This window comes from Hippocampus bargibanti, linkage group LG16 (assembly GCF_051943395.1).
Source record: "Hippocampus bargibanti isolate YZ-2025 linkage group LG16, ASM5194339v1, whole genome shotgun sequence".
NCBI classification, from domain to species: Eukaryota; Metazoa; Chordata; class Actinopteri; order Syngnathiformes; family Syngnathidae; genus Hippocampus; species Hippocampus bargibanti.
In genome coordinates this window covers 10,158,162-10,183,216 of record NC_142749.1, presented here as the reverse complement: position 1 = coordinate 10,183,216, position 25,055 = coordinate 10,158,162, and the positions used below count along the sequence as shown (strand labels likewise).

Sequence of the window (25,055 nt, the reverse complement as noted above, 5' to 3'; positions counted from 1 at the left end):
AGCACTTTATTGGCACCTCCTCCTTCCGCAAGAAAAAACAAAACCCAAACAAATTCGAGAATGGTGCTCCACGTCATATTTTCAATTCCAGAGTATTATATATATATTGCTAGATTTCTATCTATTTGAGTTACTTCCGGGTCGATGAATGCTGGCGTCTGTGCCTGCTCGCCCACAGAAAAACTTATCCTGTGACTGTAAAGTGACATTGAGAGCTTATAAATGAAATGTATGTATTATATGTATGTATTATTATTATTATTATTTATATGCTATATTATAGCACTTTAACAACAGCTGAAGCTGGAACAATACGCTGACATGGGTAAAAAGGGAAATGTTACCCCCTTGTGGAAGAGAAAAAACATTGCCAGAGGTCTGACCAGTGCTTTATCGGCACTCCCTGCAAAAAAAAAAAAAAAAAAAAAAAATTCGGGAATGGCTCTGTCATATTTTCAATTCCCGAATAAATTCGTGAATGGCAGCGAATGAGTTAAATAGAGGCTTAACTTCCTCTTTTCAACAGGAAATGGTATATGATGTTCCATAAAGAGACTGTCAAGCTAGGGCAGCAGATTTAGGAACATGATCAAACATGTGACAAGGTGTAACGCTCTTTTTTGTAATTGCTATTAGCACAGTCTATCTAGCTGCAGGCTATTGGCACATACAAGTACGGCATATTTTTCACCCCCCCTCCCCCCCCAAAAAAAAAAACAGCTCAAATATGAAGTGACTGACAAGCATTGTGGGGAAAAACAAGAGCTATAACGACAATTTTACGCACGTAGCCGCAGATATGTTCATTTAAAAATGTATATTATTATAATTGTGATTTTTGAGTGGGGCATCATACCCAAAACTGTTTCAAATTTTGTACATTTATTTTTCCAATGACACAGAAACTACTTTCAGAAAATAAAAGTACTATACTGGTTAATTACGAACAGAAGTGGAAAGTTGTGGGTCATGGCGAATAGGACAGGTCCAGACGTAGCGTAAAGTTGCAGCAGTATGGAAGCTGAATTCACGCCCTCTGCATTCCGTCTCCATAGAATCTTGAGCAGCTGCAGAAGCTGAGCTACGAACACAATGCAGATAGGTCGTGCGGACAAACACGTAGCTCACATTGTCGAATTTGTGTCATGGTTAAAACGAAATTCCAATTCATAACTGGTTCGTCAGCATAATGAAAAAAAATTCAAAAATAATGACTTGATAACTCTTGTGTGTTTATCACAATATTCAGTTGTAAAAGCTTGTTTAATTTTGACGTTGACAATTGCATGACATTGCCACCATTTAGTACAATGACACTTGATTGAAGGTTGTGTTCAATCTTTAGCATTGGAGGCATTTGCAGTCCAAGGTTTGATTCTTTCTCACCTCAATATTTTTTATATATGCACGAGGTGTGTCAAAACAATACTATAGCCCAACACTGGTGAGTGGTTGATAGATTGTAGGGGTGCAGGATGCCAAACATTTGCTGCATAACTTGGTTTTAATATTAATTTCATCTTTTTTGACCTTTTAAATGTAAATAAAATGGCTATAAATCTTTTGCAGACATAAAATGATCCCCATGGTAAACGTGTTTTAGGGGCCTGTCGTTTGATTATTATGTGTTGAAGGTAATAAGCAATTAACGTGGATAACTCCGTTGTAGTTTGCAGCACTGAACAGTACTACATAGCTGATTTAAACTGTTATTTTGATCATGTATTTATGACTGCATTGGAAAAGTGACCTTATTGCGACCACGAAATGAGCACGCCTTTGGCCCGTATCTATGAATATTCACCCTTACCAAAAAATACGTCCAAAACAAGCCACAATCCGATGATTTTGTTGAGGACTAACGTCAAACATGGCACTGCAAATAAAAATACAACAAAAAGTTGAGATAAAGTTGAGTACAATCATAACAGTGAAGCAATGCAAAGGCCAGTGTGCGTTTACATTACTGTATTTACGCATACTTGGTAGGTGAGCAAGCCGCAATCGAGCGACCAAATATGTTGACACCAAGCCTCACCGTGCAAGTTGTAGTTGACAAAAAGCTCCGCATAACATTTCTCCGGCATGAAATTGTTGACGAGGAATCCTTTGACGGGAAACGTGGACATGTTGAGCTTGTAGTAAGGTTAATGTACTAAACGCACGCAGCACTTCCGGGTTCGAACTCAGTCGGTATTTTGAAACTTAACAAAATCCCATAGAGCCGTCATTTTTCCTTGAAGCGACAGCCCAAAACGCTTGATGTACTTGTAAAAAAAGAACAAATAACAAATACGTAATGGGTCTTACATAGTTTTACAAAACACCAACATTCACGTGCACCTCACCAATTCGTGAAATTATTTCCACAATCGTCCCCAGTATTGGTTTGAAATGGATTAGCCTTTATTAGTTTCGCAGTGGAGACGTTTACATTGCATAGCAGCAAAGTGATGAAAGGAAGAGGAAAGGAAAGAAAGAAGTCAAAAACCAATTTACAGGAGCTGCGGTTTTGACTTAAAGATGGCGCTGCGAGAGTGGCGCCATCTTGAAGTAAAAAAAAAAGCAAATAATGGGACACATCACAAAAGACACAGTCATTCAATCTTAAACACTTTCTGCACCGTATTTGTTATATTAAGCAGTTCTAGATGAAAGAGGAGAGGATCAAAATGTCCTTTACACCAGTGGATCATGGACATCATGGTGAGATGTGTATGTATGTTGAAATCAAACATGAAGCTGTAGCATCCATTGATTTGGGATTTAAATGCGACTGAGGGACACAAATCTCGAGTGCACGTCTCAGAATGTTCACTTCCCATCCAGATCACCCACAGACCTTTGAAACATTCTCATCTCCTGGCCGGCCATCACTGTAATCATAACGTTTTAAGCCAAATTCAGTGTAAGCATATCCCACGCCAGCACATCCCTGGCTCTGGGGAGTTTGATTACTCCGAAGCAAATCTTATCTCTGCCGTGATTCCATCAATGTCAACAAAGGGTTCTTTATGATCACTGAGACCGAGCGTATGCCAGAGTGCATTTATCTAATCATAACCTTTACCTGACATAAGTTTGGATCTCCATATACAAACAACACGACTATGTATGTTATTATCCTTGTCAGCAGCAATTCGGATTGCAGTCTGGTAATTAAAAAAGTCTGAAAACATTACAATGTGCATAATCTAATTGGAGAAATGACAGCCTGGTGTAAATGTCTAGTCTGTTTAATGGTACATGATCGGAATGCGATGTGCAGTGCTTTATCAACAATGACGAAAACAATGGCAGGCATGGTATGGTCTTTGGTGAGATAAGCATCTCACCCAGGAATAATTCCATCAATTAGTTGTATAATGGCATGGAATTTGAAGTAAAAGACAATTGCCTTTTCTGTCAGGCCCTCACATAAAGTTCTCAAATCCAATTCACTTATTAACTCATTCCCTGCCAGACGTGCAAAAATGTGTCCACTCCAGTGCCAGGGTTTTTGTCATTGTCACTCAAATTCCAGGACCCACAGAATATTGAGATTTAGGTCTACATAAACATTCAATGCAGCGTAAGAAACCTTAGACTCTCTTCTTTCATCCGTAAAAAAAGAGCTAATTCCTAAATGATATGGTTCTGGAGTTATCTGATCTTGAAATGGGGGCAGCTGGGAAAAAAAAGCAAATGCTGCCCCTTCGTGGAAGGGGAAAAACATAGCCAGAGGTCTGATTAGCACTTTATTGGCACCTCCTCCTTCCGCAAGAAAAAACAAAACCCAAACAAATTCGAGAATGGTGCTCCACGTCATATTTTCAATTCCAGAGTATTATATATATATTGCTAGATTTCTATCTATTTGAGTTACTTCCGGGTCGATGAATGCTGGCGTCTGTGCCTGCTCGCCCACAGAAAAACTTATCCTGTGACTATAAAGTGACATTGAGAGCTTATAAATGAAATGTATGTATTATATGTATGTATTATTATTATTATTATTTATATGCTATATAATAGCACTTTAACAACAGCTGAAGCTGGAACAATACGCTGACATGGGAAAAAAGGGAAATGTTACCCCCTTGTGGAAGAGAAAAAACATTGCCAGAGGTCTGACCAGTGCTTTATCGGCACTCCCTGCAAAAAAAAAAAAAAAAAAAAAAAATTCGGGAATGGCTCTGTCATATTTTCAATTCCCGAATAAATTCGTGAATGGCAGCGAATGAGTTAAATAGAGGCTTAACTTCCTCTTTTGTTCATGGATAATACAATTGAAAATCTGTGTCAATATGACGTTAATTTTTAACCAATTAACGACCACCGAAACCAAACAGTAGCACACATATTTTCACCATTAACCATTATGTGCATTGTTTAATTACAGATATGATTACCTATTCAATTTATGTTCAGGGACTTGATAAAAACATGTTTGTAAAATTGATACACATGCATATATATATATCGGATTAGATAAATTCATTTTGTCTCTTTATTATCTAATTTGGAACGGATTCTTTTATTACAGACAGTGCTGTGCCTTCATCAGAGCCTGATGAAGGCGGAAGTGAACGCCGAAACATGTTAGGTAATGAAACAACCTAAAACACCACTGTCTGTAATAAAACAAGTTAAAATTAGATGTTTGATTCTCCACATTGAAAGAACCGTGAAGCAGTGGCATGGAAATCTAACATTCGGAACTATGGTGGCGCATGTTCTGGTTCATTGGAAGTTGTTTGCGGTTAGTTAGCAGCATGCGCTAGGAGTACAGTACACGCCTGTACGATAACGTCTGCAAAAACAACGAAACCTCACTGCCCAGGACCCTAGCTTGCCAGGGAACAAAACACATTTTGGTCTGTTTTCTCCCATATAAATTTCCCCAAACCCGCATATGCTGAGACCACCAACATCAAAAGTGTAGCCTCTGTGATTCATATTTTTACTACAGAAGCTGTTAGTAAATGTTTCAGCGGCAGTCGATGCCATTGACGTTGACTCTTGCAACACTTCAGAGTATCCAAAGTCCAAAACACGCTGTAAATCTGAAATGGTGATATCCACGAGCACCTTGACAAGTTCTAAATCTGTGATTGACTCATGAAAATGACTCATGCGCCCGATGTTCCCCTTGATGTGTTTTACGGGCCATTTCGAAATGTGCATTCGCGCTCAACAAAAACGGGGATTGTTCTCACGGAATGAGTCACATTTACTTCTGCCGCCTATCCCAGATTTTGTTTGTCCATGGTATCTGCTTGTCATTCCACCTCCCACACCCTCACACACAGCGTGAGCGTACAAGTACGCACGCTTTCACCCTACCAGGGTCAGTTTCTTCCGACAGAACAAGGGAAAGACCAAAGGAGCCACCTAAACGTCCTGAACAGGAATTCTTCAAATTCCCGCCCGACCCCCCCACGCCCCCCCAAAAGCAACATTTTGACTCTGCCGACATGTGCACTGGGACGTGTTCTCGTTGCATCGCTGTGACTTTGTACCCATTAGCGCTCATATCCATCATTTGTAATATAGTGTTGTTCTTTCCTGATGGGGACATCAAATACGCTAAAGATGGACATATTACAGAAGAGGTGAAATATATGGGAGGACTCATTGGCGGTGGAGTCATGGTAAGTTGTCTACGGTCACTCTCCTGAAGGGTGTGACTCCGACTTGTTGGCGCATAAGTTTGTTTTGAGAAAAGAAAGCTTACTGAACACAAAGGTGAACATTTGTATGTCTGATAATGCACACTCCAAAATTGACATTTGATTGGCGGACTTTTTTTGAAGGGATACAGAACCTGTATTGTACGTATCGGATGCTACAATGAATTTTTGATTCGCTTCCCAGATACAATCTGTCACATCCCCATTAGTCCATAAAGTTCATGTTATAATTTCAATCTGTTTCAGGTCTTGCTACCGGCACTTTATATCCACGTGACTGGAAAACAAGGATGCTGTGGAAATCGCTGTGGGGTGAGTGAGTGCGCTTTATTATGCTTAACGCCATTCATTGTATTTTTACTGTTGACCCATGAAATGAGTTATAAAGTCAGGTTAACTCCTTCACTGCCATCCCCGAATTTATTTGGGAATTGAAAAGCATGGCGTGGAGCTCCATTCCCGAATTTGTTCGGGTTTTGGTTTTTCTTATTTGGGGGGGGGGGGGGGGGGGGGGGGGGGCGCCGATCAAGCGCTGATGAGACGTCTGGCAATGTCCCACGAGGAGGCAGAATTTGCCTTTTGTACAGCTGCCCCCATTTCAAGCTCATATAACTCAAGACCTATATAATTTAGGAATTAAATCTTTTTTTCTGATGAAAGAAGATAGTTTAAGGTTTCTAACACTGCATTGAATGTTTATGTAGACCTAAAACTCAATATTCTGTGGGTCCTGCAATTTGAGTGACAATGACAAAAACCCTGGCACTGGAGTGGATCCATTTTTGCACATTGTCTGGCAGTGAATGAGTTAATGAAGTCAGGTTGAAAGACATTTTGCCTCAATGTAAATGTAAATGGTCGATGGGGTATTTACATCTGGATCCAATGCGCAATTCATGATTCTGCTATTTCATGCATCAAGGTTTTAGTCGCATCCAACTCGTAGCGCTGCCTTGATGCTGACCTGATAGGGAATCGATCTGAGCCGATGCACAAATATCGTTCATCGTAATAATGTAAAATTTGAAAGGAAAAAAGGAGCATACCGTATTTTCCAGAGTATAAGGCTCACCGGAGTATAAGGTGCACCAGAGTATAAGGCGCACCCCCCAATGAATGGTGTATTTTCAAACTTTCCACATATATAAGGCACATCTTCAATAAATGAAAAAAAAAATCCAAATATAAGGCACTCCGCATTATAAGGCGCTACAGTAGAGGCTGGGGTTTCTACATGGGGAAATGGAGTGGCTGCTGACAGTAGTTGCGAGACCTGTTGTGGCTCAATACTACTTCATATAAAAGGTGCACCTGCGTATAAGGCGCATGGTTATCTTTGGAAGAAAATGAAGGCGTTTGGGTGCACCTTATATACCCTGGTGGTACTCCCTTGGTGAACTCACACTTAGAGAAAATGGAAACCACTCATTAATGATAATAAAAAGGGCAAAAAGTACAGGGTCGGACCACTAACATTCAGGGAGAATGTTTTAGCGGACTTGCAAATTCACTTTGATCAAAATCAAAGAAGCGGGAAAGGTGAGAGAATGAAATTTTGTTCAGATTTGTGAATACCACACACGATGTCTGCAAACAAATCGATTTTATTTATTTTTTTTTATTTTTATTTTATTTTTGACATTTTTATTTTTGTTATGCTTAGAATATCTTGTTTTCTATCCTTTCACTCCCACCCCAACCCCATCCCTCTTCAATTGCTGCTGTGGACTGCAAATTTCCCCATTGCGGGACGAATAAAGGTATTCTGATTCTGATTCTGATTTGACAGAAAGCAAGTTAAAGCAAAATCAAACAGCCGTCCTTTTATTTGGGACCATTCCATTCCATTTGGAGCAACCTTGTGATTTTGAATGAACACAAACAGACGTGATGGTGTCCCATGTCAAACTCCATTTGACATGTTCCTTAACTTTGTTTCTCTCTTTTTTTCACCCGCAGATGTTCTTATCAATTGCGTTTGCCGCAGTGGGGGTGGCCGGCGCGCTGTACAGTTTGAGCGTGGCCGCGCTGGGTTTGAAGAATGGCCCCCTTTGTAAAGTCATCTTGATATGGACCACGCCTTTCAAAGACAGGTGACACTCCCATGAGCTTGATTTACGACTAGACGGGTGGCAATCACATGACATTTTCTTTCTCTCATTTCAATCATCTTTTTTCTTTCTCATTTCAATCATCTTTTATTGATCTTCTCCTTTGTGCCCAGCGACCCGAGTTACCTGACTGACAACACATGGTGGGGGAAATGCACTGAACCCAAGAACATCGTGCAGTTCAACACGGGATTATTTGGCACCCTGTTGGCCTGTAGCTGCCTGCAAGCAATTCTGTGCGCTATCCAGATGATCAACGGACTCTTCGGCTGCCTGTGTGGAACCTGCACCAGCAAAACCGTCATCTGAATTCCGACAGACAGGTTGGAATGTAACACGTTTAACCTGAGATTGGGTCTGAAGATAGTAAATTCAATCTGTTTTTTGCTTTGTAGCTGCGGTGCTGGCCCTATTGGCAAGCAGCTGCATCACACGCTTTTGAAATCGTCTTGGTTCACACGTTCTTGTGTCAATTTGACAACGAGGGTTTTGTCGACGCATTCGGCTGGCAAAATCATTCGAGGCATATTTAGATTTTGACTGGAATGAACCTAAAACGCTTTCCAATCATTTCAGGTTGAACGTAAAATGCTTTGCAATCTTTATGAAAAGCTGATTCTCTAACTTTTTTTTTTGGGAGGGGGGGGGGGGGTGAAGAGTGAATGTACTGTGAAGAGTGAATGTACTATACAATTATAAAAACAATAACAATGTTAACACCACCATATTATTTAGCGTTAACTGCAACAGAATTTATGCTTCTCACAAAAAAAAACACAGGAAAATAAGCTGTTTCAGTGGAAAGTTTAATATGGATATCACAACTACAATATCGAGATCATTAAATTAGTGTACAGAGTTCAATTGTTGGCATTTTCTTAATAAAGCATGTCTCAACAAGGTGAGCTTACTTGTGTTTTTTTAAAACACTGGAGCAACCCTGTACATGGAGTGCAAATAGCACATTAGTGGACTGGCCACCCAAAAAATGCTAATATTGAAATTTAAAAGGCAAATGCTGGGCTATACCTTTTTGTGGGAATTTTGCAAATGGAGTGATCATTTGACAACAAAATCAGAAGGCAGAGTTAGTTTAGTTTGATGAATTTTGATTCATCAAAACACACACGTTATTGAAATCCAAGACCCCAGTCAGTCAGTTTAAAACTACTGAGTCAGAAAGCATGACATTTAAAAATTAGGGAATAAATAGCTCACTCTCTAAAAACTCGTCATTCATGAATAGAATTTGCAAATACTAAAAGTGAGATAAACTCTTGGAGTGGCATCATGACATCAGTGAACCCATAAGGTCTGTTTCAAGCCTTCAAGAATGAATAAGGAGTGTTTTTTGATTTTGGTGTGTGTGCATACATTAAATGTTTTGAAAGGCTTCAAACACTTGTGTATTTTGGTGCCTTTCATGACGCTGAGGTAGACGATTATTTGGTGTGGAAAAGGCCACCGAAAAAAGCTGGCTCTCAGAAATCACAATTGCCAGTAGAACCTCTCCAGGGTTAAAACAATTGTTAGCTCAAAGCGTAAACACCATGTGTAAGTTTAAAAGAAATGCAGATGAACTCAAGTCTGTTCAATAAAATAAAATAAAAAAAGATTCCGTTACCATCCGTGACTTTTACGCCTTCCGAACTCCTTTAAAAACGTGCAACTCAGCAATCAAACTGCTTCATCATGACCTTCCGGCTGACCTCATACCCCAGGAAAAGTGCGCCGTTAGCAGGAAAGGTTCGGACCAAGGTGGGCATGAGACCAGAGTAGAGGGCTCGAATACCTACGAGCAAGAAATAAAACGGAAGGACTCTAAGATATGATTTCAACTCGTTACGATGATAAAAGACATGATGAATCAATAAAGACTTCACTACCTTCGGTGCGTGCGATAGCCATGAATGTTTTAAAAAAGCCGCCTTGCTTGGCCGTCATGGACATGACCTGGATTCGAGACTTGACGCAGTCCATGGGGTAGACCACCAGCCAGAGACACGCCCCTCCAAAACCTCCGCTGAACACAATTGGAGCCACGCCTACACCACAGTAAGACACAAGCGCGGTATGGTGCGTGTGATAATGATGATTGCTCGCGTGGTATACCTCCCAGAATGCATCGCAGCGGCGCTACGCTCACCTATGTCGTCTTTTTCACATTTCATGTAGTCGGCGAAGGCACTGCGGCAGAGCTCGTAGGCGCCGAAGAAGCAAAAGTAACCGGGGACTTCTCTGGCGATGGTGGTGGTCAAGCCTTGGAAGAAACCCTGCGGGCCTTCGTACTTCATGATGGATTTCACCACAGACCACATCGAGCTGCACGGAGAGGACGCAGAGGTAAGAATCAGAAGAAAAAAAACAATTCATACCTAGCGTAGCTGCATCCTTCAATCGCTGTTATCATTTTGTTGCTTTGACCTCACAAATATTTCTACTCTAAGCACGCTTTGGTGGCTGTGTACTCTGCTCAGTTCATTTTCACAGCTCGCAGCATTTACGGGTCAAACAATTCTTCAAAAACAGCTTTAAAGCTATTTAACGCCACTCCAAAGTTGAAGTATACTGTCAAAAACACTATAAACGAAAACAATACAACCTTATATGTGAATCGGTGCTTCTCAGTTTGATGGGGTCATAGAGAATATACAAAATAAAAGTTATCATATTTCAAAGTTTCATGCTGTTGTATGCTAGTTGGCCGAACACAAGGCCCACAATGGAAGCACAGAAAATCTGGGGTCAATCTGAGGAGAATAGACACAGCCTGTTAAACTGTCATCCTCGGGTAAGAAATCTAGCTTTGGGCGGAATTTAGGACTTGGTAAACTCCTGCACAGGAAGAGCTCATGAGCTAGGTTCCAAATCTTTTAAGTTCACGTAAAGACGACCTATTAAAATGTCTACATTCTGTTGGTTTATGGATGTTGGTGCTTGTACCATGAGGTGTGGTCTTCAAATCAAGAAGGCTGTGTTTTACTAATGTATGACTTAAAGGACAACCGACACCCCCGGACAAGTTGTCCGTAATTTGTAAAACCACTTCAAATGACTTCTACTGAGCGTATTTTACAAAGATTCCACCGCATATAGCTATATTTTACATTTTAAGACTCAGGCTGAATATTCAGGAAGTCTTTTTTCAAGTTGATGACGATGCCTGACGTGACGTCACGTCTGGAACGCCCCTGATCGAGAAAGCGACACACAATGCATTTGGGTACTTTGTTTGCTTTGAAAACTTTGTGTGGATCCGTGTTGATGATGAAATTAGAAGGAAAACGCATGAATAACGCAATGGTGAATCGTTGTGTGTTGCACCAAGACTACTAAATTATCAGCAGACAAATCAGCCCATTTCCAACGGAGCTTGGGCGCCATCTTGTGCATTTTCCAGGATGCTACATTGGAGTCCAGACGCCTCAAAATGATACGGGAGGTCTTCTTTAATCGATTGCAAACATTTATGCTTTCCTCTTCAGAACTATCTGAATCATATTCATAACTGGATGAGAAACAAGCTTCACTGGATGAGAAATGGCTTCAGATTCTCTGAATCTGAAGCCATTGTTTTGACTCTCTAGAGCAAGGCAAAGATGTCTTGGCGTGACGTCACGAACAAGGGGGCGGGACCTTCTGAAACTCACCATCCCGAGGTCATGTTAAAGTAGTTTTGGGACACTTCAAGTCATTTTTATTGGTGCTTTGCATTTAACTAAAACTATCAGCCTGCGTGTTTAGGGTATTTTAGATGCTATAAAACGTTTTTCTGATGTCAGTTAGGAAACAAAAAAATGGTGTCGATTGTCCTTTAAATTTGCAGATACAGTACTCTCAATAAATAGCTGGACAGAGGGCTACAAGGTCGGGCATCGGTCGAGGAAGCGCACAAAGTGGCTTCATGAAAACTGCGCCCCTGCCGGCAGTAAAAGACAATCTTCCTGTGTTCGAGCCTTTATTCACAGTGTCCGAGCGAACGAACATCTCTGACATGGGGTCAGTCTGTATTAGACAAAGTACTACAAAGGACAAGACTTGTTCAAACAACTTACTTTTGACTCCTTGAAATCTTGCCCGATGCCTCCATTTCATACATGGCTTGCAAACGGCATTTGACAAGCTCTGTAGGGCAGAGTATCAGCGAAGAAAAGATGGACGCCACCGAGCCGGCACACGCTTTTTGCATGTCGCTAGTAGCCGAAAGGGGGCACATATGCACAGATCTTACCCGTTCTCACGGCTACAGACTGCAGCGTTTTATTGTTTACATTTTCCTACCTCAGCACGGTATCTCTGTGTAAGCCAGCCGTGAAGCGGATGACCTGCTGGCAGAATCCGTAGCTCATGAAGAGCACTGAATTCTCAGCGATGTTGGCCATCAGAGCTGGCGAGGTTCCCTGATAGAGACCGCGGATACCAACTTGTTTGTATGTAGACGTGATGCAGTGGATGAAGCCCCTGTAGAGTGTGGGAAAGGTCTGCATCTTGACCTTTACCGTGTCAAGAGGTTGGCCGCTAAAAACACACGCTGCCCCCCCTAGCATAACACAAAGGGACACAGTTAGCAAACACAAAATAACGCACTTTAGCTTCTTTTTATGAGTGGAATCATTTTGGAACGTGGATGTTTTTTTTGTTTTGATGGACTTCTGAATCACCGCCATCTGCCATTTTTTTTCCAAGTGTGATGTTTATGACTGCAGTGACATTAACTCATTCACTGCCAGACGTGCAAAAATGTGTCCATTCCAGTGCCAGGGTTTTTGTCATTTTTAGTCTAATTCCAGGACCCACAGAATATTGAGTTTTAGGGCTAGATAGACATTCAATGAAACGTAAGAAACTTTAGACTTTCTTCTTTTCATCTGTAAAAAGAGTTAATTCCTAAGTTATACGAGTCTGGAGTTATCTGAGCTTGAAATGGGGGCAGTTGTAGAAAATACAATAAATACATATTGATTTATATACAGGTAACATCCAACTTACGACCGAGGTCCGTTCCGACCAAACGGTCGTAAGTCAAAATGGTCGTAAGTTGAAATCCATTCGAAATGTTGAATAGAGACTCAGAGGCGAAACAACTCGCAAACCCCCCCCCCCCCCTCCTCTGGTGCCATCACACAGTCGATTGCTGTGCGAGAGTGAGATGCTGGCTGGCTGGCCAAAATTGTCGTACACGTTGCCGGCCTGCTTGCGCGTTGCGGTGCCAGGCATAGAATGAACATTTTAAAACTAGGGTCTGGAGGTTGTAGTCGTAAGTACGGGTGGTCATAAGTCGAACTGTTGGTAAGTCAGATGTTACCTGTATTGCTTTAACAACAGCTGAAGCTGTAACAAAGCACGAACATAAACAAAAGGCAAATGCTGCCCCCTTGTGGAAGAGAATAATATTGCCAGAGGTTTGACCAGCATTTTATCGGTACCCCCCCATATATATATATATATACAGTAAAGTCTCGTTATATCGATATTCAAGGGAGTCGGAAAAATATCGATATAACCGGGACTATCGATATATCCGACCCTGTTTGCATGTAATTTTCTCCGTGCGTGCATAGAAATAGCATCGATATAACCGGGACTATCGATATATCCGATATCGATATAACGAGACTTTACTGTATATATATATATATATATATATATATATATATATATATATATATATATACTGGAAAGGCATATGGGAGAAGGAGGTCGCACATAACAGCAGTGCACAATGGCTGGTGACTCTGAAAGAGGAGCACAGCAACCTCCCTGAACAGAACCCAGTTACCATCACAGCGGCAGATATACAAGGAAGAGTCTCAGGTATGAAAAACTGGACGGCACCAGGCCCGGATATGGTCCACACCTACTGGCTAAAGAAACTCACAGCTCTCCACGAGCGCCTAGCAGCACAAATGAACCAGCTGCTGATGGATGGGACTCACCCAGGATGGCTAACCGAAGGGCGAACAATCCTGATCATGAAGGATTCCTCAAAGGGTGCAGTTCCTTCCAACTATCGGCCAATAACCTGTCTCTCCACAACATGGAAGCTCATGTCAGGCATCATTGCGGCTAAGATAAGTGGACACATGGATCAATACATGAGCAAAGCAGCACAGAAAGGCATTAGTAGAGATACTAGAGGTGCCAAACATCAGCTGCTGGTTGACAGAACAGTCGCTCAAGACTGCAGGTCCCGACATACCAACCTGTGCACAGCCTGGATTGATTACAAGAAAGCATATGACTCGATGCCACACACATGGATCAATGAATGCTTGGAGTTGTATAAGGTCAACAGGACCCTGAGAGCCTTCGTTGCAAACTCGATGAGGATGTGGAAAACCACACTTGAAGCCAATGGCAAGCCACTAACGCAAGTGTCCATCAAATGTGGCATATACCAAGGTGATGCACTCTCCCCACTGCTGTTCTGCATAGGACTGAACCCCCTCAGCCAGATAATCGCCAAGACAGGCTATGGATACCGCCTCAGAAATGGAGCTACGATCAGTCACCTCCTCTACATGGATGACATCAAGCTGTATGCTAAGAGCGAAAGGGACATAGACTCCCTGATCCACACAACCAGGATCTACAGCAGTGATATCGGAATGTCATTCGGGCTGGAGAAATGTAGTCGGATGGTGACTAAGAGGGGCAAGGTAGTTCACACTGAAGGGGTCTCACTCCCTGAAGGAACAATAGCAGACATTGAAAACAGCTACAAGTACCTCGGTATACCACAGGCCAATGGCAACCTCGAATTAGCAACAAGGAAAGCGGCTACGACCAAATACCTCCAGCGGGTGAGGCAAGTCCTCAGAAGCCAGCTCAATGGCAAGAACAAGACCCGGGCAATAAACAGCTATGCCCTGCCAGTGATCAGATACCCTGCAGGAATAATAAGGTGGCCAAAGGAAGAGATTCAGACCACGGATGTTAAGACCCGAAAACTCCTCACCATGCACGGAGGGTTCCATCCCAAGTCCAGCACCCTGAGACTGTACACAAGCCGTAAGGAAGGAGGCCGGGGACTAGTGAGTGTGAGAGCCACTGTCCAGGATGAAACATCCAAGCTCCATGAATACATTAAAGAGAAGGCTCCAACGGATGATGTACTCAGAGAATGTCTCAGTCAATGGGGAACAGAGGATGAGGTGCTGGAAGAGGGACAATCATGGGAGGAAAAGCCCCTACACGGGATGTACCACCGAACCATAGCAGAAGTGGCTGATCTCAAGAAGTCCTATCAGTGGCTAGAGAGGGCTGGCCTAAAGGACAGCACAGAGGCACTCATCCTGGCTGCCCAAGAGCAGGCCCTGAACACCAGAGCCATAGAGGCAGGGATATACCACACCAGACAAGACCCAAGGTGTAGGTTGTGCAAAGAGGCACCTGAGACAATCCAACACGTAACTGCAGGGTGTAAGATGCTGGCAGGGAAAGCCTACATGGAGCGCCATAACCAGGTGGCTGGCATAGTCTACCGAAACATCTGTGCGGAGTATGGACTGGAAACCCCAAGGTCAAAATGGGAAACACCTCCCAAGGTGGTGGAGAATGACCGAGCAAAGATCCTGTGGGACTTCCAGATACAGACCGACAAGATGGTAATGGCCAACCAACCAGATATCGTGGTCATAGATAAAGGGGAAAGGAAAGCCGTTGTCGTGGATGTAGCGGTCCCGAGTGATGGGAACATCAGAAAGAAGGAACATGAGAAAATCGAGAAATACCAAGGGCTCAGAGAGGAGCTGGAGAGAGCCTGGAAGGTAAAGGTGACAGTCGTGCCTGTGGTGGTCGGAGCACTTGGGGCAGTGACCCCCAAACTCGACGAGTGGTTGCAACAGATCCCGGGAACAACATCGGATATCTCGGTCCAGAAAAGCGCAGTGCTGGGAACAGCACGGATACTGCGCAGAACCCTCAAGCTTCCTGGCCTCTGGTAGAGGACCCGAGCTGAAATGGGGACAGACACCACCCATGGTGGGTGAGACGAGGATTTTTTTTTTTTTTTATATATATGTCATACCTCTGAAGATGGAGGTTACTGATTCGCTGTGGCGACCCCTTGAAGGGAAAAGCCGAAAGGAAAAGAAGAAGATATATACACAGTATATTGTATATTATTCGTGTTATTGTGGAGTTCAAGAGACAGGGCCACACCCTCCAAACATGCCGCTGTCAGCAAGACAAGATGTTTGTGTACATTGTCACTCAGCCAGATCACGCTCCATGTGACACCGCAAGTGTTCTTGTTTGTTGATGCTAAAAAAAGGCCCGGGGGAGAAGCATTTGTCCAAACAATTTCCTGCCATCTCTCCATCTCTTCCCCGTACCATTGAAGAGTAGCTGGTAATGAGCCGTTTTTTACTCTCCGTACCGTTTGGTATGAGAGGCGAGCATTTGATGATGCGTTTAGAGGGCTCTCAAACTGTTTGCAGACTTGTCTGAAATGTCTTGGTGAACCAAACAATAAAAATCCGGGAGATCAGGGGAGTAACATATTGCGTAGTTGAATAATTCATTCTAGAGTTTTATACCTTTGTCCCTTGTATACTTTTAAGACTCAATAAGTGACCCGACTGTACAATAGAGGCAAATGAGCCAGAAAAAAAGGGGGTAAACAGATGTCTGTGGTTATTTGCGCACATGCTAAATAGGTGTCAATATTTGCTCACATGCACTTAAGTTCTTTAAAAAGAGAACAGTTTGCACTCGTATATAGGACGAATAACACATAATGTTTAAGGGGCGAGGAAGTTTACCTATGGCTCCAGCAGAGAGGTCGATGACGGCCTGGACCACAGCATGAGGTGCCATTCTGTCCAAAATTGTTAGAACAGAGTACTCTTTCCGTCAGGCACCTGAAAATGACATTAAAGATAGTTTGAAAGCATCTCACTAAAATGTGCAAAACAAATTAATTCAGTCGTTCAATTCAGAAAGAGGTAGTGTACATGAAATTTTGAACTGGAACTGTCCTATGAATTTGAGTTATTTAGTCCAAAGCATTTGATGTATTTGCAATGTTTTAATGTTTTAATTATTGTTAAACAGTCAGACAATTGTCGAATGCCTTTTATAACATATTTACATATGTACACAGATAAATTCATTTTCAAATGCATTTTGTTTCTTGCAATATTTTTTATTATATATAAATCGTTTATTTTTAATGACATACTGTTTGAACCTATTGGATACTCCGTTTTGATCTTTGATCTTTTATTTTTTGAATGAATTTATCTGTGTTCATATGAACACGTTCGGCGTTAATGGGTTAATTCGGTTTTAACTATTAGCGTTTGCATAACTAGTTCCACAAAAGATATATTTCAAACCCAAATTTTATATATATATATATATATATATATATATATATATATATATATATATATATATATATATATATATATATATATATATGTATTTTAATACCTTTTTACCTTTCCAAGTTTAAGAATGTCTTGAAGAGGAATTGTTTTCAAGACGTGGACAACAAGAATATGGCAATGGAACATTTTTTTTATCGAAGACCCGGAAGACTTCTTCCAGGAATGCACGAGGACTTGGCAGACAAGGCTGGGAAATGTCCCACGTCAGGGCGATTACTTCCAAAGGTAAAACCTGGCTTTTAAATGTATGCCGTGTGGCACGAGTTTCGCATTCTAATGCACTTCATTTTCATCGTTTTACTCTCAAGGTTTAGGAAATACTTCACAAAAAGATTACTCAACCATATAAAACGAATATATACGACATCTCCATTTTAAAGATACCTGTATACATATTTGCCCTCCATCAAGTGCTTCATGATACAAATGCTAAGTACGACATCAAGCAAAGATAGAAAGAAATAAGCGTTTTATTTTGTGCCTCGTTCAAACAAAAGTTGCACGTGGAGATTAAGGCTTTTACGTCACCTACACGCCGGAAGTATTGGGGCTCATCTAAATTCTTTGTTTGCAACTTGCACGATCCTCGCGCCTCTGTTTACATGCAAACACCCTCAGACTACACAGATAAAGGAGATTAGCACAATTACAAGACACATTTTTTCGGGGAAATGAGACGATCCTTCGTCCGTTACAATATTATGTGACGTGACGTCAGCAAAAGACGACACTCGCGTCATTGATCTGTGTGGCTGAATCATTAATCGTATTCGTATTAATCGTTTTCTGTATGGTGTTTATTTGTTACTCGTACATTAACTTGAATGCAAATACAGTTTAGAACCAACATAACCTGTCAATTCCATGTAGGTACCCAAATGTATTTGACAAATTGACGAGCTCTTTAGTCTTTACGATACAAACTTTTAAAATAAGTCGCAATCTCCTGTTAACTTTTGTATTAAATACTTCCCACAATTGGACATACAGTAAATTTTCCATCCCAACATTAAACTCATTTTTTATTACTTATTAAAAGTTTTGCTTCGGAACCCTGGGATGAACCGACAAAAAATATCATAGAAATCAGAACGTTGCCCCTGAAATGAAGTAAAACCTTAGCATCAAAAATTAAAAAAGTTATTTCGAGAACTGCTAAGCAACCAAGGTTGGAAGAACCTGACCTATTGCTGCCATGTTAAGGTTACTACCACCCGTGAAGGTTACCTACGAATGAGGGTGATGGGTCAACGTTGTGCGCGTTTTAATACATTTACATATGAAATATCATTGCATGTAGTACTTTGCATTGCATTGGTTTTAAATATCGGAAAACTGACTTTTGTAAAAACAAAAAATTCTAGAGCATGCCTTTAGTAGATTCAAAAGTATCCAAATATGAGTACAGTAGACGATTTGTGCCATTAGACGACAACGAAATGACTGTAACTAGCGATATGCTAAAATGTGTCCAGTCAGTATTACTTGCCTTTGGGGAGAGAGAGTGCTTTTACTCCGACTGACCTCAATGGTGAACTGCGGCGACTTGCTAATTGGTGCTAATGTAGAGCAAGCTGTAGTACTCAAGCAGGGGACGCATGATTATCTCAAAAGTGATCTCTTTTGTGACATCTCCCCCGAAGGTGTGGGGTCAATCGATGAATGAATGAATGAATGAATGAATGAATGAATGAATGAATGAATGAATGAATGGGCGATGATTACGGCGCTGCCGATCAACATAATAATAGACCACGTCGCTGCCCATATTTGTCGACAAGTTTTGAAGAGGTCTTCCTCTGTTCCACTTGCAGGCACCAAAGTTTTTCCTCATCCACTCTTGAGCTGCTCTATATTATATTTTTTTGCGTGACAACATTTTCTGATTCAGTGACATCGTGTTCAATTCAACAACATTGTTGCTGAATATAGTATACATTTTAGTTACATTAAATGAAAAGGAATAGTATGAGTGATAACTCTTCCGGATAATTAGCGCACTTTACAACTTCCGGCGTAAAGTCTCGTTAGGTGGTACACATTACTAGAGCGCCCTCTTCTGTTTATTTTGCAAACCGTTGGACAGTAACAGTTGGTGATCACTTTTCGATGTACAGTACTGTATACTGCGATTATGAGAGCCTAGAATAACATGTAACTAGCGTGAAAACACTGCGGTAACTGTTGAGGTAACAATCAAGTTCTGTACCCAATTAAAAATTACAGTGTCTGAAATGTAGCCTGAAACTAAGTTTTACTGTGAATGATAGGCTTTTCCATATTGCTGCTTTTTCTGTCCCCATGGGAACCCTCTCAATATTTATCTTGTATGGTTGTCTGCTGACGCAGAAAAAAAAATACAAGCCTATTTTGACTGCTCGAGGAGAATAAAGTGCAGACATCTCTTGTCAAATGTAGTGACTAAAATTAAGAGGCAATCGGATGGGGGAGATTAATCAAGTAAGGAACACGCTGTATGTTTAAAAAAAATCTACCGAAGTGCACCAATAATAATGACAATGCAGTACAAAACATCTTACAAATATATCTGTGTTTGTGATGATAAAGGTTTGTGTTAAGAACCATGAAAACTGATGAAAGCTAAAGCTGTTAAATGCAATGCAATTTGATTAATTCTGTCTGGTGTTGTGCTGTTGCGTTGTCTGAGAATCAACAGCACACCGCAGTCTATTACAGAGCAAAGTTCAACGATACACATTTCTCATAAAATGTGCAAACACAGCATTCGGCTGCAACGATCAAGAGTACAACAAGGGCCACAACACAAACAAACCAAGCAGTGTTACTTCATGGGGTCAATGTGCAGGTGTCATGTCATCAAAATATTGATGCGGCAGATGGTTTTGGTCATGGTATGTACACAGCATTTTCATTGATCGCTTTGTGGTTCCATTTCCTTGAAAGTTAGAAGGCGTGCTGCTTGTTACTTTTATGATTTTTAACAAATCATCTGAAGTCAGTGTACGTCTGTATGTGCCATAAAAAATATTAATTTGTACATTGATTATTAATTTAACAAAGTAGCCATGGTTATGATTTAGCAATTATTTAATGTAAGACTCAGGCGAACATGAAAAAAACTATTACGTTAATATTGAACTGTTGATTAATCTTCTTTTCCTCTCGGCTTTTCCCTTCATTGGTCTCCACAGCAAATCAGTATCCTCCATTTTCAGAGGTTATAAACACAATTATTAATTGTAGCCAAATCTATTTTTTTCAACTACGAATAGAATTGAAATATAACTTAAAAAACAGAAAATACATTAAGAACAAATAAGATAATTCCCATGTTGAAGTAGTAGAATAAAAGGCACATTTGTCATACTATAATCTTGGCAAAATACCATCTGTTAGGGTAGAGGAGTCTGGGATTACAAAACATAGTCTGGCTAATACTTTAAAAAGTCCAGCCAGCATTGCATCTGCACTCGTTAAATGTAAACATTGCAACATTAACTTTGACCCCATGGTCAATAAAAGAGTCACAGACGTCTTTTTTCCACTTTGCCTTTTTATATTTAGAAAAAAAACATTAAAGTTGTCTACATCACAGACAAGTATCGTCAATATTCTGTTTGTCATGAATTGAATGAAGCCGACGCACCTCGACCGTCCACCATCACCTCCCACCAGTGAACTCCTCTATACACATATTCATATTTTTTTTACACAGTTCAGTCTTTTTACATCAATATCAAAGTAGAATCAATAACTTTAAAATACATAAAATGCTCTTTCAATTCTAATTACAGATGCTATCTTGATTGTACACACTATATCATTTCCCACACTTAGATTCTCGCCCTTCGCGCAGAAGCAGTTGTACATTGAAGACCTTTTTGTTGATCATTTCTGCATATCTGTCTATATCCTGCGGTGCTCTTAGACTGTGAGGGCTTTAACTACCAACTGTTTTGTCTCCATGGGCTCGAGATTACGAGCTACAAGAGTGGCTCCGTAATCCCTAATTCGGAGGGTCCCACTGAAGGAATAACAAATAGATTATAAAGAACCATTTCAATCTAATTAGTTAAATTATACTCTTAAGGGTTAAGTAGTAAGGTTGTCATTTTGAAGCACATATTTATCGGCAGAGGTGAGATATTCTTATTTTGACAACAGGAGACTCAAAAGCACCACAATAATTTAATGGGATGGTTGAATGAAAATGACAATAGACATAAATTCAAAATGTGTTTTCACATGCCAGGATTGGTTGAAAAAAAAAAAAAAAAAGATGGAGAAAATCATTTCAAAAGAATTGAATCCCATGCACTTCAAATGTCGGCAGGCCCCCTTCTTGAAAATATTTTCCTTTTTCCAAATGAGTTTATGAGTTATAGGTCACATTATTGGTGGGGATTTTTTTAAAACTCATTCACTGCCAGACACGTGCAAAAATGTGTCCACTCCAGTGTCGGGGTTTTTGTCATTGTTACTCGAATTCCAGGACCCACAGAATATTGCGTTTTAGGACTACATAAACATTCAATGCAGCGTAAGAAATCTTTCTTTCATCAGAAAAAAAAGAGCTTATTTCTACGTTATATGGGTCTGGAGTTGTATGAGCTTCAAATGAGGGCAGCTGTCCAAAATACAATGCAATACATCCATATTGGTTCATGTTGCGCTTTAACAACAGCTGAAGCTGGAATAAAGCACGAAGATGGAAAATAAGGAAATGCTGCCCTCTTGTGGAAGGGAAAAAACATTGACACAAGTCTGGCCAGCGCTTTATCGGCACACATGCAAGAAAAAACAAAACCCGAACTAATTCGGGAATGGCGCTCCACGTCATATTTTCAATTCCAGAATGAATGGCAGTGTATGAGTTAATATGTATCTGCATAAAAAACACATGGCATTTGAATGGATAAATGTCAGAAGTGTCAAATTGTCGTGTAAAGAGACAACAATGGTGAATAATTATCAAAAATAAAGCAACAACTTATCATTTGGCACTTTTTTTGGGGTGGGGGGGGGGGTAATTTCCAATCAGCGTCTACTCACTCAACAACTATGGTTGAAATAATGAACTTGAGGATATATCGAGTCACAATCATGATTCTAAATGTGGGAAAAGCTACCAGTGCGAAAAATACACAGAGAAAGCCATCTTTCTTTTTACCCTGTATACACACACAACCAGAAACATGCTGAGTTTGGTCATCATTATTTCTGAACCCTTCATCATCATTGCGTACTGATTTTTGTTTTCAACCATACAGATGCATTATATTCCGATTTATTGTACACTGTGTTTAAAATGCAACTGGATCAAACCATACTTGATTGGCTCGGAATGGTATGCAACCAGTCAGGAACACACACACGGACTGTTATAAAAAACACTCTTTAGAAATGTTTCATTGAAAAATTAAAATATTTTTTTGTTTAGTTTTTGGCCCCGCAGCACTTCAATGAAATAATTATTTATTTTAAATTAGATTTTACATTGTTTAGAAATATTTTTGTTGTCACACTGCATTTATGATTGTTTGGCAATTTGGCAATCCAGCAAGCTGCAAAAGAAATACAAATAGCGGGTAATGAGCGAGACGGACTCGGTTTTGGGTTTGAGTTGAGACAGAAAGGAACATCATAGTCAGACATTTGGGGATTGAATCCACATCCAAATATTGAAAAAAAAAACACATCCGAGCCTGTTTGTGGTGTTTTAGCCTAGGTAAACAATTAGCTGCTCTGAAGAGTTCAAATGACCTCCGCTCAATATTTGCTGTGAGGTTCAAAATACACCACAAGCCTAAATCAATACATGTACATACATTTCATTTGCAGTCTAATATGAGCCTGCCTTGTTAGTACTTTATATACAAGAGAATACCAGCTGTCAGGTAAAAACAATGCAGAAAGTCATTAAAATAGGTTTCAAGATTAAAATGTATACAATTTAGAATCATTGTGTCGTCCAGTAACTTTATTTTTGGATGAAATAGCAGCCCAGGTTCTGGATTTGTATTTGTTTCTTCTAATGAATTGTGTTTTTCTTTAGCTTGACTTAGTAGAGCCAAACATCAACCTCAAAGTCAAACCAGAGCAAGGGAATGCTTACATTGTGGCTTTGACTGTTTTACACCCCCCAAAAAAAGAATTGAAATGATCTGTGCATATTTCAGATCTAGAGTAAGGCCTTTAAAAAAAACCAAAAAAAGTTACTGATATCGTTGTGTTTTGTTTACTACTTTTTTTCTAGTATTCTCACAACCTATTTTAAGATGAGCTGTGTAAAACAGCTACAATCAAAAAAAGAGGCACTTTATAAAAGAGTAGATAGATATCTATAGGCTAAATAGTATTCATCAAAATATTGTATGTATCGTGTATATCTTTAAATAACGTGTTGTCACATTATAGTTGTGTAAACGGTTTGGAGAATGAAGAAAAATAAGCTGCGGTGTTTTAAATGCTGTTTGCTTGTATACTGGCATGAATCGTGTTACAATATACACAAATATTACGTTTAAAAAAAACAGTTGCCCAAAAGTAATTGACACATTTCCAATGGGAATTGTGCTACATGTGGGTCCAAATAAAACATAATAATGCTAAAAAAAGCAACCTAAAAAGTCTATTTTGTAATATATTTAACTGTACAGTATTATTATTATTTGTCTTTTTTTATTTTTTTTTGGACCAAAGGCAACTTTTGCACCAGTGTAGATTCCCGTTCGTATGAGGTTCTTTCCGTTATACCGAAGACACGCTGACCAACAATGCGGCTGCAGAAGAATGTTATGCAAATGTTGCCAATTGTTATGCACTGTTTGTACCAGCATGCACGCAGCATTAAAAGCTTTGGCGACTGGCAATAATGCATCTTGTAGTGAAGTCTTGAGAGGCGATGGTTAATTGAATCACATTAGAGGTTGTATAAGCATCAGGTGGAGTTGTGTGTGACAGTGACAGTAACGGTTCTTACCACAGATATGCTACTAAATATTTGCTCTGTTGAAAATATAGAGAACTACCCGTTCCTAACCACAACCACAAATCTCGAATGTGGTCTAATAATGGCTGTAGCCAGGTTCACACAAAAGCAAATTTATAGGACCGTTGAGTTATTCTGTATCCTACTAGTGGGCCGAATTGTCTGTTTACTAGTATGTGATCTGTGTACCAGTACACCTTTTCCCCTCACTACTAGAGTTCCTAAGGTACACTAGTCCAGTGATTTTTCAACTAGTGTGCCGTGAGAGATCTTCAGGTGTGCCGTGAAAAATTATCCAATGCCACTTTTTTTTATTTTATAAAACATTTATTTATCATTTTCTGCCAATCTTATGTCTTTGTCCGGCTGTAAAGACTGGGAGGATAATTTAATATTCGTCCGTGTCGCAACACGTAGCTGATTGCCTCATTTCTCCGAGAAACTTAATGATGCACATAAGAGGTCGTGGTGACAGGCATGGAAAAGTTTTGAAAAAGGGCAACGGAAAACTCCGAATTAGCCTCTGTACAAGATTCGTAATTAAATATACTATTCAATGTCCTTTTATAACTTTTTGGTTAAAAATATCCAATGTAAAAAATGTGCCACGGCTCAAAAAAGGTTGAAAAACACTATACTAGTCGATTGGGTGGCTACAGAGATGTATCCCCCCCTACGACTGCATAGCATTTCTATGCATTAGTAAAACAAATGTCATAGTGTCATTAGTAGCACGCTGTCGTCAGCGAGTGCAGATGTACTATTAGTGCACCCTCGTCTGCTGAAATTCAATACAATGGTACCTCTACTTATGAAATGAATTGGCCCCGGAAGAAATTTCTTAACTAGGCAAAAAAATGTAAGTTGGAGACACATTTTCTACGTAAATGGCCTAATTTGTTCC

At 40.3% G+C, this 25,055-nt stretch overlaps 2 protein-coding genes across 4 annotated transcripts; one reads left to right on the top strand and one right to left on the bottom strand.

The window, feature by feature from the left end:
• The first annotated feature begins 5,247 nt into the window (after positions 1-5,247).
• tm4sf21a (transmembrane 4 L six family member 21a) lies at positions 5,248-8,688 on the top strand. Of its 2 annotated transcripts, XM_089016824.1 has the most exons (5): positions 5,248-5,633; positions 5,919-5,984; positions 7,632-7,765; positions 7,897-8,106; positions 8,179-8,688. In XM_089016824.1, the coding sequence occupies exons 1-4, from the start codon at positions 5,457-5,459 to the stop codon at positions 8,090-8,092; spliced, it is 573 nt and encodes a 190-aa protein (XP_088872950.1). In that variant the 5' UTR covers positions 5,248-5,456; the 3' UTR covers positions 8,093-8,106; positions 8,179-8,688. The 2 variants fall into 2 exon arrangements, with proteins under 2 accessions (XP_088872950.1, XP_088872949.1); XM_089016823.1 differs by having other exon boundaries at positions 5,253-5,633; positions 7,897-8,688.
• slc25a15b (solute carrier family 25 member 15b) lies at positions 8,576-18,900 on the bottom strand. 2 transcript variants are annotated; one of them, XM_089016820.1, is made up of 7 exons: positions 18,668-18,900; positions 16,549-16,647; positions 12,065-12,323; positions 11,839-11,976; positions 9,930-10,105; positions 9,670-9,828; positions 8,576-9,575 (listed from the first exon to the last, which is right to left on the bottom strand). In XM_089016820.1, exons 2-7 carry the CDS (start codon positions 16,601-16,603, stop codon positions 9,454-9,456), a joined length of 909 nt encoding a protein of 302 aa, XP_088872946.1. In that variant the 5' UTR covers positions 16,604-16,647; positions 18,668-18,900; the 3' UTR covers positions 8,576-9,453. The 2 variants fall into 2 exon arrangements, with proteins under 2 accessions (XP_088872946.1, XP_088872948.1); XM_089016822.1 differs by having other exon boundaries at positions 18,703-18,900.
• Positions 18,901-25,055: the final 6,155 nt, after the last annotated feature.

What these genes read in the sequence shown, in the direction of transcription:
- tm4sf21a (XM_089016824.1), top strand. Translation starts at nt 5,457, where the DNA reads ATGTGCACTGGGACGTGTTCTCGTTGCATCGCTGTGACTTTGTACCCA. An exon ending in GCTGTGGAAATCGCTGTGGG is followed by an intron (nt 5,985 to 7,631) that starts GTGAGTGAGTGC and finishes TTTCACCCGCAG; the next exon opens with ATGTTCTTATCAATTGCGTT. An exon ending in ACCACGCCTTTCAAAGACAG is followed by an intron (nt 7,766 to 7,896) that starts GTGACACTCCCA and finishes CTTTGTGCCCAG; the next exon opens with CGACCCGAGTTACCTGACTG.
- slc25a15b (XM_089016820.1), bottom strand. Translation starts at nt 16,603, where the DNA reads ATGGCACCTCATGCTGTGGTCCAGGCCGTCATCGACCTCTCTGCTGGA. An exon ending in CACAGAGATACCGTGCTGAG is followed by an intron (nt 11,977 to 12,064) that starts GTAGGAAAATGT and finishes TTCGGCTACTAG; the next exon opens with CGACATGCAAAAAGCGTGTG. An exon ending in ATGTGAAAAAGACGACATAG is followed by an intron (nt 9,829 to 9,929) that starts GTGAGCGTAGCG and finishes ACTGTGGTGTAG; the next exon opens with GCGTGGCTCCAATTGTGTTC.